The sequence below is a fragment of the Chiloscyllium plagiosum genome, chromosome 35 (genome assembly GCF_004010195.1).
Source record: "Chiloscyllium plagiosum isolate BGI_BamShark_2017 chromosome 35, ASM401019v2, whole genome shotgun sequence".
NCBI classification, from domain to species: Eukaryota; Metazoa; Chordata; class Chondrichthyes; order Orectolobiformes; family Hemiscylliidae; genus Chiloscyllium; species Chiloscyllium plagiosum.
In genome coordinates this window covers 23,139,766-23,155,773 of record NC_057744.1, presented here as the reverse complement: position 1 = coordinate 23,155,773, position 16,008 = coordinate 23,139,766, and the positions used below count along the sequence as shown (strand labels likewise).

The following is a 16,008-nucleotide window of genomic DNA, read 5'->3' as shown; positions in this document are numbered from 1 at the left end:
CCTTGAATATCCTCCTTTAAAATCTCACCTTTTTGTCCAAGCTTCTAGTGACCTCTCTCAGTATCTCCACTAAGTTGACATTCATTTTTATTGAGTCAAGATTAGAGTGGTGCTGGAAAATCCCAGCAGGTCAGGCAGCATCTGAGGAGCAGGAAAATCACTGTTTTGGGCAAATGCCCTTCTCAGGAGTCTGATGAAGGGCTTTTGCCCGAAACGTCGATTTTCCTGCTCCTCGGATGCTGCCTGACCTGCTGGGATTTTCCAGCACCACTCTAATCTTAACTCTAATCTCCAGCATCTGCAGTACCCACTTCTGCCTATTCATTTCTATTGAGTACACTTCTGAAAAGACCTTGTGACGTTTTTGTCTGTTCTAGATTCCTTATGCAAGTTGTTCAGTGGCTTTTGCTCTGAACCATGGCCACCTGAAGTTATTTCCATTATTTATAATTTACTAAAGTGATAAACCAATGTGACAGAGTGTAGTCTCCCTACCTCTTAGCCAATAAGTCTCAGTTCAGGTTTCTCCTACCATGGAGCTGTGTCATAACATGTTTACTGAGTGATTATTCAGAGATGATTTGACTAAAGTGAAAAAAACACAGGAGAATCACTTCATGATGTCCATAATTTCTTTCAAGGCTCCTTGTGTTCTCCTGTGATTAGATTGCTAATATCCCAGTTCAAAGTGAGTGCACCTCATAAAAACTGGTGATTGTGTTTAAAAAAACTTGTTGTTTGCTTTGATTTTTCAGGTCTCATAGGTGATGTCTTTCTGAATAAGGAACCTTTGAAGGACTTTACAATCTACCCCTTAGAGATGAAAACAAATTTTATTGAAAGGTAAAATATTAGGAGTTTACCATGCTTTCAATGATTTGTTATATTGTGCAACCCTTGACTTGTATACTTTCAGCACAACTTGTAATAATTATTCTTTGCACATATTACCTCAGATCCTCTGGAGTGAATAGTCAGTCCCAATGCAATGGCTGCGTAGAAATTTCCCAGGTGGTTTTAACATTCAATGGACAATCATTCTGCATCCAGAGGCCTGCAACAAAGTCTGAGTTAACGTCGCAGATTTCAGAGGGCTTGCCTAAAAAGTTGTTTGATTAAAACCAGTTCTAACTCTCGATGTAACTGGCCCCCAACTCAAGAATATCACCCTACCTCTCTGCATTAAACAGTTGGCTCCATAATCACCCCCATCTCTCTTTCCCCCAAACCCCTGCCACGGTTGCTCAACCCACTTACACAGCTACTCATTGATACATTAACTCATACTGCCATTAAGACATTGTATTCTGGTACTTTATAAACTTTTACCATAATATAGGAATATGGGATTTAGGAGTAGGCAGTTCAGCCCTTTGAGCCTACTCCATCTATTTAACATGATCATGATTGATCATATTCTGGTCTCAACTCCACTCTCCTTCCTGCTTTCTGTAGCCATTTATCCTGCTTTGACAAGTAGTGCAGTTCCAAGGGATACTGAAACAATTGTGGGCCCTGAGCAATAGTTCTGAAGATGTGCTGCAGGACTTGTGCGACCATGGCCAAATTGTTCCCGGACAGGTACGACACTGTCATCTAACTGACAGTGTGGAAGATTACCAGGGATGTCTTATCCACAACAGCAGGGCAAATCCAACTTGGTCATTTACAGCCAATCAATCTACTCATGATCATCAGTAAAGTAATGGCAGGTTACGGAAGAGCTGAATTCCACAGGTGAAGGGAGAGTGATTGCCCTTAACATTAAGGCTGCGATTGACTGTGGAGCCCTAATAAACCAGAGTCAGTGAGAATCAGGAGGAAGACTCTGCGCTGGTTGGAGTCATACCAGAAACAAAGGAATCTGGTTGTGGTCATTTCAGGTTAGTCCTCGCAACTCAAGTACATCTCTGCAGGAGTTCCTCAGGGTAATATCCTTGGCCCATACACCTTCAGCAGCTTCATCAATGACCTTCCCTCCATCATAAGGATGAAAGTGGTGATGTTCATTAATGGAATGTTCTGTACCATTCAACAATGCTCAAATACAGAAGCAGTATATGCTCAAATGCAGCAAAATCAGGACAATGTATAGATTTCGGCTGACAAGTGGCAAGTAACATTTGCACCACACAAGTGCTAAGCAATGAGCATCTCAAATAAAAAGATTTACCATTGCTATTTGACATTCAATGGCAATGGCATTACCATTGCTTAATTCAACATTCTTAGTGTTCTGGTGGGGGGGGAGGGGAGCGAGGTTACCATTGACCAGAACTTGCAGCCATGTAAATACAGTTCACAAGGTCTCCCTGACTCCTCAGAGCCTATCCAGTACCTACAAGCAAAGTGCTAGAGAAACTGAGCAGATCTGTCAGCATCTTTGGAGAGGAAATAGAGTTCATGTTTTGAGGCCAGTTTTGAACAGTTCTAAGGAGATGAGTTGTCAGGTACCTCCCCTGTTTTACTTGTTATGTGTTTGCATTGCCAACTTTCTTACTGGGGGAAGAGGAGAATTCCAAGTGCAATGTTAATAGTACAAGCTGATATGAAAATGAGATGCAGATGCATGGAAATAAATGAATCTCCATTGAAGGTTCAAGATTTCAGAACTTGTCATTTAAGGCTTACATGCAAACCTACAAAGCAGAATAAGGCCACTCACATCCCCAGCTTGCTCCCCTGTTCAATAAGATCATGTCTAATCTGAATTCAATCTCCAATCTGCATTCCTGTCTACCTGATAATCTTTCTACCTCTTGCTTAACAATTTCATTATCTACCTCTCCATTAAAAAAAAAATTCAACGACTGCATCCGTTGCCTCCTTCAGGGAGAGAACTCCAAGGACTCTGGATCCTCTGAGGGAAATACTTGCCTCATCACTGACTTAGCTGAAAAATGTGTTGCTAGAAAAGTGCAGCAGGTCAGACAGCATCAAAGGAGCAGGAGAATCGACGTTTTGGGCATAAGCCCTTCTTCAGGAATCACTGACTTAAACAGGCAACTGTGATTTTTAAACAGTGATGCCTAATTCTAGATTTTCTCGAAATATCCTAGGTAATTGTGTTTTGTCTTCACAGATGCTGCCAGCCCTACTGAGTTTCCCCAACACCCTTTTTTTTAATTCAGATTTTCAGCATCTGCAGTATTTTGCTTTTCTTCCTTGTCCACTATTTACAAGGCACAGGTCAGGACTGTGATGGAATACTCCCCACTCGCCTGGACAAGTGCAGCTCCAGAAGCTTAACACTATCCAGAAGAAAGCAGCCCACATGATTGGCACCACATCCACAAACACCCATTATTTCCAGCACAAATGTTCAGTAGTAGTCATATGTACCATCTACATGCCTTTACTGCAGAATTTCCCTTGGACAGTACCTTCCAAGTGCAGTGCCATACAGATGGATTTGGGCAAATATGTAAAATGTGGGACACTACAGATAACATGAGCTGCCTCCTCAATTTACCCTCCAAATCACACTCCATTTTGATTTGGAAATATGTCTCCTTCCTTCAGCATCGCTGGGTCAAAATCCTGGAATTCCCTCCCTAATAGCATTGTTGCCTGCCTATAGCAGATCAAGAGGCAGCTCACCACCACCTTCACAATTGCAACTGGGGATGAACAATAAATACTAAACAATAAATCAGCCATACCCACATCCTACGAATGAATCAAAAAATGCATTCAAGGGTAAATACATCAGCACGTTAAGGTACTATGGCCCTTGCTTTTTTTTTATTTTAAATCACTTGAAGCTTCCTGAATTCCATCCTAAATTACAAATGGTTAAAACGCTTAGTGAATAGAACCAGTAGTTGAGATGATAACAAAGACCAGACGAAGAAAATTTTCATAGTTTTCCAACTGTTCATTGTATGCGGAGTTTAGATTACTGTTTGCAGGTTGCTCCACAATCTTGGATAGATTTTGTGATGAACCATAGGAGAAATTTGAATTTCCTACCTTAGTTGTCCATTGGAAACGCCAAATGCACTCACCCCAAATAATACTGCTGTGACTTGGCCTAGTTTGAACCCATTTCTTAACTTCACACACAAGTAACCCATGCCAATCTAAGTGCATGCTACCATTGTGCCACCCTCATTGTGAATTGAATTCAGGCTGATTATGCATTAGTGCCTCATCAACAATGGTCCCACAGAAATAATGGTTGGTTTAGAGTCAGAGACGTACAGCACGGAAACAGACCCTTTGGTCCAACTCGTCCATGCCAACCAGATATTCTAAATGAATCTAGTCCCATTTGTCAGCATTTGGCCCAAATTCAGCCTCTCCCTATTGCCCAAATCCTCCAATCCTGGCAGCATCCTTGTAAATCTTTTCTGAATCTGTTCCAAGTTTCACAACATCCTTCCTATAGGAAGGAGACCTACATTACACACAATATTCCAAACGTAGCCTAATGTCCTGTACAGCCACAGCATGACTTCCCAACTCCAATACTCAGTGCTCTGACCAAATGCCGTCTCCACTTTATTGAAAGATTCTAGTCTATGTAATATAAAATGTATGTCTTCATACTTATGCCAAGCCTTTTCTTTTGTCCATCACTTCCTCTCTGGATTATGGACACTGCTTCTCTGTGGTTTCTCTTCTGCTTTTTGTGTTGAGCTTAGACTAATTGACAGAGCAGTGTTTTAGAGCTGGGTCTGTTTCTGTTCTTGTGTAGTCTCCATTTGTCTGTATGGGCATACGTGTACATGACTCTGCAAATGGCCATCACTATCTATCCCTGGTTTAGGAACCAAGAAAAGCTGCTAAGTGTTCCACTCAGGAGTGGAAAGTTTAGCAGCTTTTCTTGGAAGGTAAACCAGAGAGACTAATTGTCGTATTCTTGCAAGTAAAGCATCATAGAATATCTGGGACCAGTTTATCCACCATTCGTTTGCCAGTGTTGTTCTACACAATAATACCACACTGAAGAAATATTTCTGAAGTATTTTTAACCACCACTCAACGCTGCGTCTTTCATTCAATTGTCAAGCAGCATTTATTTTACATTGGTAAACCAGGAGACTTCTTCAGCAATACAGACTTTAAAGTAATTTATACACTATTCTAATTGTGTTACAATCGCAGTGCTACCCACGACTGATACCATTAAGGACTGAAATTTAGGATGTCTCAACAATGATGCAGGAATACCATCAATATGTAATCTAATTAAGAAGCAGAGGATACCATTGCTGGGGGCATTTGTTATAACAATGTCCACTTACCCCTGTCACAGAAGGAGAGAATATCTTTTGCATAAAAGATCAGCTTGGCAGGCAGGGACACTTCATCTGAATGAAATGGATTTTTTTTATTGTAGAAGTGAAAGTCAGCCCTGAGGTGTCTGTCCAGAACAGACTTGCAGGATCAAGGCAATTGAAAAGCACCAGTTGCCCAGCAGGATGCTATCAGGCGATGTATCTGTGATACTGTCACTGGACATACCATGTGATTCATATCCACAAATAAGTTGGTTCATTGTTTCTGAACTTTGTAAGCTTAGTGCCTGAGAAACATTTTAACCTTGCACTTGCTGTTTGACTCAAGTATCACTTCAATGAATAAAGGTGGTATCATCTGTTAAGTTGAATATTGTTTATTGGGAATAATACTGCCAACTTTTTCTTTGTCTCTTTTCGGTTGAAGTTTCTCAGCTATCCAGTTGAATTCTGTTCCTGAAAATCCGACGTTACCTGCCTTTTTCTACGGTGTACTGTACGTGGATTCGTTGCCTTATGATACCTTCATTAAACTTAAGGTGAGGAAAATAATTTCCACGTCCTGTTTGTGGGTAGGGATATTTGAAACAAAATACTTGTGATTTTTGAGAAGATTTGTAGCTCGGGATGAGGTTCAGATTGTAAGTTTGCTCGCTGAGCTGGCAGGTTTGTTTCAGATGTTTCATCACTATGTTAGGTAACATCATCACTAAGCCTCTGGTGAAGCGCTGGTGTTCTGTCCTACTTTCTATTTATGTGTCTCGGTCTGTTGTGGTGTGTAATATCATTTCTGTTCTTTTTCTCAGAAGTTGGTAAATGGAGTCCAAGTCGATGTGTTTATTGATGGAGTTCCTGTTTGAATGCCAGGCCTCTAGGAATTCCTGTTCATGTCTCTGTTTAGCCTGTCGTATGGTGGGTATGTTGTCCCAGTCAAAGTGGTGTCCATCTTTGTATGTTTGTAAGGATACTATTGATAGTGGGACATGTTTTTTGGTGGCTAGTTGGTGTCTGTGTATCCTGGTAGCTACTTTTCTGCCTGTCTGTCCAATATAGTGTTTGTTACAGTCCTTGCAGGGTATTTTCATAAATGACATTAGGTTTGCTGATTGTTGGTATGTATAACTTGTGTAAAACAAAATGTATAACTTGCATCCTTTATGCAAAACTTCTTCAATAAAGCAGTTGGAAGAGAAAATGAAACAACAGATTATAGAACTACAAAAGGTCAAATTCAACCCAACATGGGAAGAAAATATGATGCTACTGTTTGTAAACAATTTTTTTTAAAGGAATTTTTTTAGAATTTTGAAACATTTCAGCTGTGATTGAAAACCTGACATAACTGAAGATTCATTCTGTGGCAGTTTAAGTTTTAGAATGTGTCTGTGTTCTAACTGAACAGATCACTGTGTTTATTAATTGTTATTCCTGCTATGATGCTGACAGTTCTCTTTGAATTTTCAGAATGTTGTCAAATCTGCTCTTTATTTCCCCTTTACTCTTAATTACTGCAATTTCTTAAACACAATTGAGACCAGAGAATGTATTGATTCAGACTCTATTCATTCTCCTTGCAGTTTGCACCAAGAGCTGAGACATGACCGACAGTATTGAGGGAAAACATAGACAGGCTGAGGCATGGCATCAATTTAGATCAATCCTATCCATTTCGTGAGATTAAATTCAAATCCCTGAATAACAGATTGTAATTTCACTTTGGGCTATGTTTATGTTGCCATTCATTGTTTAGTTCTTTTTTTAAACAATAAACATTAGATTGAGTTTTAAGAAAATGTAGAGCTATTTTGTGTTACTTGACCTTGGTACTGTTGAATGAGCCAGGGCAGAACAGATACAGGAAACCCAGATGGGAAGCCCATATACCTGGCAGAACCTACCCTAATTCTAAAAAGAAATTCAAGTTAATTGCAAATCAGGTTACTCTTAGAGTTCCTCCTTTTCCTGCAGTTAGACAACTTTCTAGGAATAGGTTTAATCTGCCTCTGTTCATTGTTAAATGATTCCATGATGTCAGAGGAATGGTAATCCAAAAGAGCCAGTACTTAAGTGAAGTACTCAATCAAATTAATTGTTAAATGTTTTTAATGCATTTTTTGTTTATTTGTTCATCATGAGATATGGGCATCACTGGCTAGGCCAGCATTCATTGCCCAAGGGAAGATGATGATGATGAGTTTCCTTCAACCACTGCAGCTCTGAGTGTAGGGACAATGCAGTTAGGGAGTTCAAAGATTTTGACCTAGCAATAGTAAAGGAAGTTGGCATGGTCTACGGTTTGGAGAAGAGCTTGCAGATGGCAACATTCACTTGCATCTTCTGTCTTTGTCATTCTAAATGGTAGAGGTCCTGGGTTGGGAAGCTGCTGCTTCAGGAGCCATGGTGAGTTGTTGCAGTGCATCTTGTAAATGGTACAAACTGCTGACATTGTGCATCAGTGGTGGAGAAAATGAAAATTGAATTGTTAGGTGAAGTGTCAATCAAGTAAATTTGTTTGACCTGGATTAGGTTGAGTATATTAGTGGCCCTTGAATTAAGGGGAACAGCTGATTGCTATCCACCCTGCCTCCACCATGACCCTCGTAATGGTATATAGCTCAATCAAATGACCCTCAGCTTTCTCTGTTCAAAAGAAAGTAACCTGAACCTATCCAGCTTTTCTTTCTAGTTAAAATGCTCCACCCAGATAACATCCCGGTGAATCTCCTCTGCAAGACTGTAGGAAGTATTGTAGCCACAACTGCACACACTACTCCAGCTGCAGTCAAACAAAGGTTTTGTATAGTTCCAATATAACCTCACTACTCTATAATCTGTGCCATTATGGATAAAGGCACGTTTCCTGTATGCTGCCTTAAGCACCCTATTAATCTCTCCTGCTGCCTTCAGGGATGTGTGGACAAACGACCCAAGGTCTCTCTGTTCTTCTGAGCATCCTAGTGTACTATCATTCATTGATTATTCCCTTATCTTGTTGCTTTATCCAAAGTGCGTCCATCACCCCTCACTTATCAGGGTTAAATTCTATCTACCACTTATCTGTCCATTTGACCAACCCATCCATATCTTCCTGGAACCTGAAACTTTCCTCAGTATTGACCATCTGGCTAATCTTTGTCATCAGCAAACTTATTTATCATACACTTCTCACCTGTCCCCCATACTGTTCTCATCCAAATCAGTTATATATAGCACAAACAATGAGGGAATGAGCACTGATCCCTGAGGTACATCAGTGCACACTGGCTTCCAGTCTCTCGAACATCTTTCTACTACCACCTCTGTCTCCTACCACCAAGTCAATTTTTTGTCAGTCTTGCCAAGTTACCCCAGACCCCATGTGCTTTTACCTTCTTTATCAGTCTCTCATTTGGGACCATGTCAAAAGCTTTGCTGAAATCCATATAAACTACATCAACTGCACTGCCACCATCTATACATTGGATCACCTTGCCCAGTGAACCTGGACAGGCTTCTCACAGGACTTATAGCCCACATCAAACCTCCTAACTAAAGACTTCCTGGTGTCCTTTTGGTGAGTGCTTCTTTTGACTGCCATGAGAGCACACCCCAGACGAGCTATCCATAGAAGATTCACTTTGATACATGAGTGTTAAGCATTCTGACTGCAAAATTAGCCCAACTTAATTGTGACTTGTCACAATGGTTTGGTGGTTTGGCGTATCCGTTCAAATGAGCACCTGTGGCTTGCGGTTTGGTCATGCCATTTGATCTTCTGAAGTTTCTGAAAGCAGGTCAAATGAAAGTGGTTAAAGCTTCTTGGCACGAAGGTAGTACGCAAGTCATTACTAACATACAAAGCACATAATAAGCAGGACTATTCATCTAAGACTTTCAAGTTGATAGGCAGACTTATTCCTTTTTGTTTCCACATTGAAGTTCAAAATCTCTTAAAATTTATGTCTTATTTGCCAATTCTTGCATGTATCTTCAAAATAGATTGCCCATAGAGCAGAGGTTCATTTAAGGTGGCTAGTAATTCCAAAGTCCCTAGAGTTTTTAAATTTGAAAACTACCTACCTTTTAACATTATTTCTTTCTTTCTGTTTGTCGTGAGAACTGGTGGTTCCTTGCTGATTTGTGAACGATTCACTTTGACAGCTTCTAGCCCTGTTCTGAGCAGTACATAGTTGGAGTGAGATATGTATTGTGCCCAAGTAGAATCCAAACAGTTGCCAGTCAGTATTAATTCCACTCTTCCTTTTGTTATGCTCCTTAAAAGCTAATGATTTAAGCAATCTTTTATCTTCTCTTCATCTTCTCTTCATCTGTTTTGATATTGATACAAGTGCCAGGTGTTGCTTAATAATGTTTCTGTGGAAGACTAACAAGTGTCCTGGAGCTAATTCCCTGCATCCTGGGTCTTAAAATAAGTGGTTGATATGGGTATAACCATTCAAAATTCCCCTTCTTAAAAGCTACCAGTGGATTGGAAAACCACAAACATGATACCTCGATTCAAGAAAGGAAGGGGTCTAGAAGCAGGAAATTATGGGCTGCTTAGTTGGATATTTGTGATTGGAAAAATGCCAGAATTCATTAGCAAGGATAACAGGACATTTCAAAAAATCATATTGCAATCAAGCAACACCAGCAGGAAAACAAAGTATTTGACAAATTGTAACCACCAAACCTGTAAAGGAAAATCAGTCCATATAGTGATTTCCAAGGTGGTCACTAAAGTGTCACATTACAGTTTATGACACAAGGTAAGAATTCAAGTGTTAGAGGTAAAATGTTAGAGCATTGACTAACAGTAAACAGTGTGTCTATGATAAATGAGTATATTTCAGTTTGGTTCACTATAGTGAGATTCCCCAGGGATCATTACTACTGCCTTAACTATTTACAATCCACATTAATTAACTGGGTGAAGAAACAATGTAGCTGCATTTGCTGATGCTACTAAAATCAGGTGAGAAACCTTGCTGTGAGAAGAATATTTAAGAAAAAACATTTTAACTTTTGTCAGTTTTAAAGACAAGAGACATGATCTGTTTCTGTGATACCTACTCCAATTTCTACCTTGAGATATTTTATAACTCCAGTATAAGAATATGAAGAGTAAGTCTGCATTCAGTAAACCTTGTCTGCATTTAAAACCTCTCCGCAATTTTGATGGTATTGGCCTGGGTTTTGCATAAGATGTGCTGGACGGTTCCCCAATGAGTTGTAAATTAGTGGAAATGACTAATCTGGAGTTGGGAACCTTTTGACAGTAAAGTATTAAGTGTTATCAGACTTGCATTTTATACTGAAATGATATGTGATTTGTTTGTGTTAATTCAGTGATTAATGATAGGGCTTTGATCTGAAAATGTAAATGGCCATTGAAGTGAACTGAACAGCATTGTGGAAATGTTCACACCTTGGAACCTGTTCTCTACAGCAGAAATTGATTTTGTGTTCTCTCCAGACCGGGTGCTCCGGTTTCCTCCCACAGTCCAAAAAGGGTCAGGTGAATTGGCCATGCTAAATTGCCCGTAGTGTTAGGTAAGGGGTAAATGTAGGGGTATGGGTGGGTTTCGCTTCGGCGGGTCGGTGTGGACTTGTTGGGCCGAAGGGCCTGTTTCTACACTGTAATGTAATCTAATCTAATCTAATCTAATGTGTGGGTGACTGAACAATTTCAAAAATCAAATGTACAGTGTTCTAATATTTGAAGAGTTCTTCCAGGTTCCACTGGGTACAGAACCAATGAACCCTACAATAACATGAGCAAATCTTTGAAATGTTCATAAAATTATCCCTCAAGCAGAGCCACTCATAATGACTTGGAAAGTCTAATTCTCTTAACACCTCTTAAGCTTCAAGTAATATTCAAGTAAACAGAGGTGCATTGAAAAACCACTTCAAAGAAAGATAGAGTTATAACATGTTCACATGGCACAAAAATTGCAAGTGTTGTGGACTGGAAGGAGGATAGTGGTAAACTACAGGAGGAAGTGAACAAGACTAGATACATAGGTTAGTGGGTTAGACAGAGATGTGGTAAATGTAGTTTAATGTGGAGAATTTCAATTTGAGGCATTTTTGTAGATAGAATGAAGGAGGGCAATATGGGTGGAGAATAGGTATAATTCTACTGTATAAATTGAGGAATAGAGTAGGAAGTAAGAAAGTTATGATAAACCCAAGTGAAACAGTGATTCATCCTCAACTGGAATATAGTGTCTAATCTTGACACCACATTTCAAGAAAGATGTAAATCTTTTCTGCAACCTCTCCAGTGCTTTTCAGCAAGTGGTTCTGGAGATGAGGGATTTTAGTTGCTATTCTCAGACAAGGTTCTCCTTAGAAAAGGGGATGTTGAGAGAAGTTTTGAGATAGCTATTCATAATCATGTCTGGATGAGAGATGGAGAGAAATTTTCCCATTGACAAATGGTTTGGGAACCAGAAAATGCTGATTTGATGTGATTGGCCAAATAACAAAAGGCACAGTGAGGTAAAACCTGTTTTACTCCGAGTCATTCCAATCTGGAGTTGCTGGCTAGCGGGTGGAGCAGACTAATTGTGGCTTCCCAATGGGAATTGGGAACTTCACGTGAATGGGGAAAAAAATGCAAGGACGTGGGGAAAAGGCAGGGATGTGGGACTTGGAGGGCCAAGTGAATTTTATTTGGGATTCTAACCATTCCAGTACTCTCTTCAGTGATATTTAGACTCAGCAATTGTATTTCCAGCCAGCTCGTCAGCTCTCTGTACTCCTTTTGCCTATTGTGTATTCTTGTGAAACATTTACAATCAAGTGCCACTCAAAAAAAAACAAAGGAGTGCGGATGCTGGAAATCAAAAATCAGCAGGTCTGGCAGTGTGTGTGGAGAGGCAGCAGAGTTAATGTTTCAGGACCAGCAACCCTTGTTCAGAACTGATTTTCTTTTCAATCAAGTTATTTTATTTTCTTCTTGTAACTTTCAGGGCTGGAAAAAAGGAGTGGTTTTTGTGAATGGAATGAATTTAGGCCGTTACTGGGATATAGGGCCACAACAGACGCTATACTTACCAGCCCCTTGGCTACAACATGGCAGTAATGAGGTAAGAAGCCAGAATATCCAGCCATTGGAATCCATTATATTTTCATTCCTCTAGATTGGTAACAGTTGCAACGGTCACAAGAAAATTTTTTTTGGATCAAATTCACCCTTTGTGCAGTAGTTCTGACAGTACAGTTAACTGGGCTTCCATATTGCCTTATTCCATATTAGAGCAGAAATGATGGGGGAGCTGTTCCAAAGAACCCTGAACTATAGTTTCTGAGCAATGAAGCAAAATTTCAACGTAAGAATTTAAAAAAAATAAAAATCCAAAATTCGGTTACATGCTAGTGTTTTGAATGAAGCTCTCCTCTCAGCATTCTATCTTCCTTACTTCATTTTCTAACATTGTTTCATACCTTTCCCTACAGGATTATTTTTGACACCAAAAACAAGTCAACTTATTTGTGAATGAAAAATGCAGTGTTTAGTGACAGCAGGTGATAAATAATAATCATTGTTAATCTTGAACAAACCCAATGTGGACTTTAAACGATGATCTCTGACAATAGGAAGGTTTGGAGTTGACTGCACCATAACTCCTGTCACCTTTTGAGTTAGATGCCTAGGTTTAAGGTTTAAGCCCTCACCTATGATCAAAATTCATCATTTAGGCTGATACTTGTGTGGTATTCTATTCTCTGAAGTGTTAATTTTCAGATCAGCATCAAAACATAGTACTTTTTCCTACAGGGGGCAGGGGTTACACAATACATCAATTTAGACCATCCACAGCATTTTATGACTGTGAGCAGACTAGTTATTAGCTCATGGAAGAGCTACAGACTTTGTTTTGTATTTTTTGGGGGAGGGTCGTGTGTAGTCAATGGCTAGGTGCAACTTATATACATTCCTCTGGGATTTAAACTGATCCTTCTTTCTTCTGTCACTGGCACTGTTAAATCATCAAGGCAGCTCTGGATGGCACAGCATCTCATGGCAGCATTTTGTTAAAAAGTAACAGTTTTATGTTTTTCTAAGTTACCATTGTACTGTAAATTTGCACCAGAGCCCCCTTACCTTTTTCATTTGTAATTATGATTTGACATCTTTCCCTTTTTAAATTAGATTGTAATTTTTGAAGAGAGCAATGCTGGAAGAACAGTTGAGTTTTTAAACAAACCTGACTTGGGGCCAGCTCAACATGTCTGAAGCTGAGAACAGAGAACTTTCCTTGACTACTTCTCATTAGCTTTTTGGTGGAAGAGAGCATTCATTTGTACCATGTCTGATCAGCACCACATTCAAGCTTTGGAATAAAGTCTTCATTGAAAAGTACCAGAATAACGCGAGTATCACTTGGATTGATCTATTACAGAATTGTATAAAGGTTTTAAGTATTAAAATTACGCTGATTAGAAGTGTAGAAATGCTTGACACAGTGTTTGAAATCTCCTTTCCCACTGTTTTAGCAAAGTGGTTAATATGTTTGAAGTAATTGTGTTGCAGCTTTGCTGAATTAGGGGTCAGAAGAATTGCAAATAGGTGTGTTTTATGTAATCTGTGTTATTAATCCATTTTGGGACTGAAATGTGCAAAATTAATTTTTATAATCTCACTGAAATTCATTTCATTTGTTTTTTAAAAATTCTCATTCGATATCATATTTAAATAAGCGCTGAAAATGTGTTGCTGGAAAAGCGCAGCAGGTCAGGCAGCATCCAAAGAGCAGGAGAATCGACGTTTCAGGCATGAGCCTTCTTCAGGAATGGAGAAAGTGTGCCAAGCAGGCTAAGATAAAAGGTAGGAGGAGGGACTTGAGGGAGGGGCGTTGGAAGTGCGATAGGTGGAAGGAGGTTAAGGTGAGGGTGATAGGCCTGAGTGAGGGTGGGGGCAGAGAGGTCAGGAAGAAGACTGCAGGTTAGGAAGGCGGTGCCTAGCCCTGGGCTCTCCCACCTCCTGGTCCGGGCGCCCACACTCTACTGAGGGTCGGGGAGCTGGGTGTGGGTGGGGGTGGGGGTGGGACTTACTGAGGATCAGGGAGCTGGTGGGGGGACTTACCGAGGGTCGGGGAGCTGGGGTGGGATGTACCGAGAGTCGGGGAGCGTCGATTCCCCTGCTCCTTGGACGCTGCGCTTTTCCAGCAACACATTTTCAGCTCTAATCTCCAGCATCTGCAGTCCTCACTTTCTCCTATTATATTTAAATAACCTGACATTTGGATGAGTTCCCCATCTAGTGACCTTTTATATTTTATAAAATGGTGTGAAATATCAAACATGCATAAGAACTAGGAACAGGGTCAGCAATTCAGTCCCTCAAGCCTGTTCCACTATTCAGTATGATTGTGGTTAATCTGGGGTCATTAATGTTAAATTCTTTTTTGTTTACTTGGAAAAAATTAACAATGCCCTCCTGTGTCTTACAGAAGTATTTCCTTGCAGTGAGTTGGTAAAACTACCCTTTATATCTAGTAGGAGCAGATAGCTATCCTGCAACTCTGACCTTAGTGCCACAGGTTTTTCTATCCGCGGGAGTTGTTAATGTTTTGATGACTAACTAACGAGAGAGCACTTAGTCAAATAGGTGCTTTCAACTTTGTGCAAATTCAGTGATGGCAGCTTGTGTTGAAAACACTTTGTGATGTCGGTGAAAAGTCCCAAAATGCTTGTAGGAGAATAATTAGACAAAGATTTGAATCCAAATTGAAGAAATGGGGAATTACGTGACAGAATCTGACTGGATAAGTATGAGTAGCATCAGGGTGAGGGCAAGATTAGAGTGGTGGTGGAAATGCACAGCAAGTCAGGCAGCATCCGAGGAGCAGGAAAGTCAACATTTCAGGCAAAAGCCTGAAGGCAAGTCCATTGAGTTGAACAGCAGAGGAGAAGCTTTGGGGAGAAGGTGATGCACTAGGGAGAACAAGAAGAAATACTGCACCTTGGTCACTTTTACAAAATATATAATTAAAATGTTCCTAATTAAAAACTGTCCTCCATTTGATTTGATTTGATTTATTTTCATGTGTATTTATTACAAATACAGTGAAAAGTCTTGTTCAGCAGGTTTGGATTTTCCTTCCCATTAACTTGTCATCTTCCTCTTCAACTTGCTCTCTATTCCTCCCTTGAACTTGTATTCTCCGCTGCCTCAATTGCTTCTGCTAAAACATGTCATCCTCGTGCTTTACATGCACCTCTCAAATCTAAGTGCTTAATTTGTAAGCTCTCAAAACTTCTGTATTTGCAAATTTCATATTGTCTCAAAACACTGTGACAAGGGAACCTTACAAATTTTGCACAATTGAATAAAAGTTTGAGGTTAAAAATAAAGACCAGTCACCTCTTCTTGTTGTTAGTGTGTTTAATTTGCTCTAATTTTGCTTTTTACGTTTTGTTGCAAACTATTTCCAATTGCTCCTTGAATCAATGACAGGGGTTAAAAAGGGAAAGTCTCCTTTGAAGCTAATTGACCACAACCCTCATCAGCCTTTGTGAAGGATAGGGGCAAGAGTCAGCGGACGATATCCTTCCAGGTTAGCTCCTTCAAATGTCTGGAAGATGTCACATTCATCCCTGTTTTCTGTTGAGTAATTGGCTGTGTTCCATAATTTAGCTTAGCTGCAGAAAGACTGAGAAAAGTGCAGTTGACCTTTGAGTTCTAAAGACCTTTATTGATTCTGTAGACAGAGCTAAGGAACTTCAAGATGGTTAAATTTATCCCTATTAGTTGGTGGTTACAAAATAAAGC

The 16,008-nt window shown here is 39.9% G+C and overlaps 1 protein-coding gene across 1 annotated transcript in view; it reads left to right on the top strand.

Annotated features, from left to right (window-relative positions):
* Window positions 1-13,984, top strand: part of LOC122540700 (beta-galactosidase-1-like protein 2) — a 92,125-nt gene extending 78,141 nt beyond the window's left edge. Inside the window, exons 16-19 of the mRNA XM_043676815.1 lie at window positions 756-843; window positions 5,671-5,782; window positions 12,203-12,319; window positions 13,387-13,984. Coding sequence (XP_043532750.1) covers window positions 756-843; window positions 5,671-5,782; window positions 12,203-12,319; window positions 13,387-13,470 — 401 coding nt within the window. The 3' untranslated portion in view covers window positions 13,471-13,984. The remainder of the gene's footprint in view (window positions 1-755; window positions 844-5,670; window positions 5,783-12,202; window positions 12,320-13,386) is intronic.
* The last annotated feature ends 2,024 nt before the right edge of the window (window positions 13,985-16,008 follow it).